The sequence below is a fragment of the Oncorhynchus nerka genome, linkage group LG6 (assembly GCF_034236695.1).
Source record: "Oncorhynchus nerka isolate Pitt River linkage group LG6, Oner_Uvic_2.0, whole genome shotgun sequence".
NCBI classification, from domain to species: domain Eukaryota; kingdom Metazoa; phylum Chordata; class Actinopteri; order Salmoniformes; family Salmonidae; genus Oncorhynchus; species Oncorhynchus nerka.
This window is the reverse complement of record NC_088401.1, coordinates 64,879,355-64,882,282: the sequence shown is the minus strand read 5'-3', so window position 1 is coordinate 64,882,282 and position 2,928 is coordinate 64,879,355. Positions and strand designations below refer to the sequence as shown.

At 44.1% G+C, this 2,928-nt stretch overlaps 1 protein-coding gene across 2 annotated transcripts; it reads right to left on the bottom strand.

Annotated features, from left to right (window-relative positions):
* Positions 1 to 1,977, bottom strand: LOC115131188 (C1GALT1-specific chaperone 1-like). Of its 2 annotated transcripts, none has more exons than XM_029662784.2 (2): positions 1,830 to 1,977; positions 1 to 1,426 (listed from the first exon to the last, which is right to left on the bottom strand). In XM_029662784.2, the coding sequence occupies exon 2, from the start codon at positions 1,406 to 1,408 to the stop codon at positions 455 to 457; it is 954 nt and encodes a 317-aa protein (XP_029518644.1). In that variant the 5' UTR covers positions 1,409 to 1,426; positions 1,830 to 1,977; the 3' UTR covers positions 1 to 454. The 2 variants fall into 2 exon arrangements, with proteins under 2 accessions (XP_029518644.1, XP_029518643.1); XM_029662783.2 differs by having other exon boundaries at positions 1,826 to 1,976.
* Positions 1,978 to 2,928: the final 951 nt, after the last annotated feature.

The window sequence follows — 2,928 nt, the reverse complement described above, 5'->3', positions numbered from 1 at the left end:
TTGACAGTGAGGACATTTATTTTTGTTGTCAAGTTTAATAGCCTAAACTAAAATCAGCCACAAATACCAATAACATTTTCAATTGTGTTAACGAACAGGAATGTCAAACTCATTCCATGGAGTGTTAAACCATGCAAGGGGAGTTCCATACTAATTAGTGACCTTGATTCATCAATCAAGTACAAGGTTGGAGCAAAAACCTGCAGACACTTGGCCCTTTGTGGAATGTGTGGCACATTTGCTCTTCAAATTTCTTCATCTGTTCATTATTCATTATTATGTGCAGAGTGCAAATTCAAAAAGGTATAAAAGACTAAGAATAATGATTTGCCTCCCTCGAGTACTTGCCAACCTCCCTCATGCTCACAAACTGAATAAGAAAACAGTCTTTATTCACTTGACAGCAGCAGTCTGGTTAATGCCATGTCTGCCCCAAAGTGGGAAGCCTTGCACTTTAATCATTGTCAGAGCCCTCAGGGGGCAGGAATATCAAGGAATCATGAAAGTTGTGCCCGTACGGGCGTAGTCTGTAAACTCCAAACATCATGACCTGCATCTGGTTTGGTGACATTCCGCTGAAGGTGATGGCTAAGTCCGAGCAGCAGCCCTCCACCACGTCCAAGTTTTTTTTATCCATGCTGTCTTGGATGAGTGAACCCACACTCTTACTGTTGAACAGGCTCTTACCCTGTATGTCCTCGCCATTCTCTGCAAAGACTCCGGTGTACTTCAGACATATAGATAATTGTTTCTCCTCGCTCAGCTTCCACAGGGCTCTGCCTCGCTCCGGACACTTCTCCTCATCCTTGAACACATTCACCAGCCTCTTGAGTGCCTCATAGCTCAGCACAATGCCGCTCTGGTACTCCACGTACTCCAGTTCACCCGATTTCATGGCATGGCCAATGTAGAAGGGCTCGTTGGGGTCCTTGGCCAGAACGAGATACTTGAGGTTCTCGATAATGGCGAAGGTGGTGGGGCGCGCCACGAAGAACCAGCGCAGGTCGCCGGCATTGTCATATGCATGCTTCAGGGCCTTGCGCAGCTTGGCCCACTCGTCCTGTTCGTTAAGGTCCACCGCTTCCAGAGCTTTGGCCGACTCAGAGCTGTAGAATACGGCTTGGTCGCAGTGTTTACCCCAGGTGTCCTTGGCTGTGGACCAATACACCAGGACAGAAGGCTGAACCATGATGACGCAATAGACTCGCACTCTCTGGCTCAGCTCCACCATCTGGGAATCAGACAGGCTCTGTAGCTCGTCCTTGGTGGGAGCCTTGATGTGGTGGTGGTGGTGGTCCTCTGGGCTGGACTGCATGCCTGGTGCAAAGCTCCCCAACAGGGACAACAACAGGCAGAATGTGCCTCCCAGGGCTATCCCCTTCACAAAGGAGCTGCCTTCCGACAACATGTTTGTCAACAGTACACGCTGAAAGTAGGAACAAACCATTAATTCACCATATTACTAATCAAACTGGATACTCATGACCGTTAAAGAACACGCTAGTTACATACCTAACAATGACTGTCATTTCATGTTATTCGAGTGTGTTGCTAGCTAACTACTGTTAGCAAGCTAACTTTTTGCTGTTAGCATTAGCAAGGACATTATAAAAACAATTATAAAACTATTTAATGGCTGGCTGGCTACCCTAGCTATAACTTGACAAGCAGGTTACAAGTAATGAAGCAAGGCGAATAGCTAGTTAGCTTGATTTCTAGCGAACGTTACAGATAGCTAACTAGATTAGCTATAGTCACAAAAAGGCAACTCATTAAGAGAAACGTTTCAACCCCCCCCCCCAAAAAAAATAAAGAAAACACTTACCTACAAACGACTGCAGCTGACAGAGAATTCCCTCCTTTCCTTTTTTTGTTTCCACTCCTGTCGAAGGAGGCTTCCGTATGCTGATATACCTCAGGGTTGCAATCTAGCTGTTGGATTTACAAACACAACGAACTTCCGGGTTCTTCTTCTTTGCTATCATGGCGTTCGCACACCTTATTTGTGAATGCCGCCACCTACTGTGTTCAATCACTTTACATTTGTGATACAAAAAATAAAATGGGGGGGAATAATAAAATTGCACACCAACCAACCATACACCTATATACCGCTATTTCATAAAGAATCTCAAAACATCTTATAACTCTTCTGCGGTAAAATTTCATACACCCAGGTACTTCACTGCAGCTGCTACACCTACACTCATTAAAAAACCCACTACCCCATTCCACTACTTTGACTCTATTTTCTCCCGCACCATGCCTATGGCCTGGAAGGATGGGGCACCCCCACTCAACACACCCTGTAACTCTTCAGAAGTCAAATCTCGTTTACCCAAATACTTCTCTGCAGCTGCCACCGCCAACATCTATTTTCTGTGATTTATGTTCCATTTCTGCAATACAGTTGATAACCATTGGTATGAAAGCTAAGAAGCCAACCTTACTGAAGCTCAAAACACTTAATGGCCTATCCCTCTGTACTTACACAAATCTACTACTTACTCACTGGGATCACGGTTGCCAGGTCAAGCAAATATTTCTAGCCCAATGACCACTAGCCCAAAAGACTTAAACTATCCCAATTAATTTTTTCACAGCGAGAGGAGGCCACATTTACACAATAAAACTTTTTTCTATAACATTATCGAGCCAACTAAGAAAGAATATCATAGTAACTTGTAACGACGTTAGAAGCTAAATATAGGTTTCCTCAAAATAATAATTATTGCAAGATATGACGTGACGTAATAAAGGAATTTCAATATGTGGCAAGAGAAAAGATAATCGCTCTCATTAAACTCACCAGATCATTTGCACAAGGGGGTATGGTATATGGCTAATATACCACGGCTAAGGGCTGTTTAAGTATGACGCAACTCGGAGTGCCTGGATACAGCTGTTAGCCATGGTATATTGGCCATA

Excerpts from the sequence above, each read along its gene's own strand:
- LOC115131188 (XM_029662784.2), bottom strand. The coding sequence starts at position 1,408 with ATGTTGTCGGAAGGCAGCTCCTTTGTGAAGGGGATAGCCCTGGGAGGC.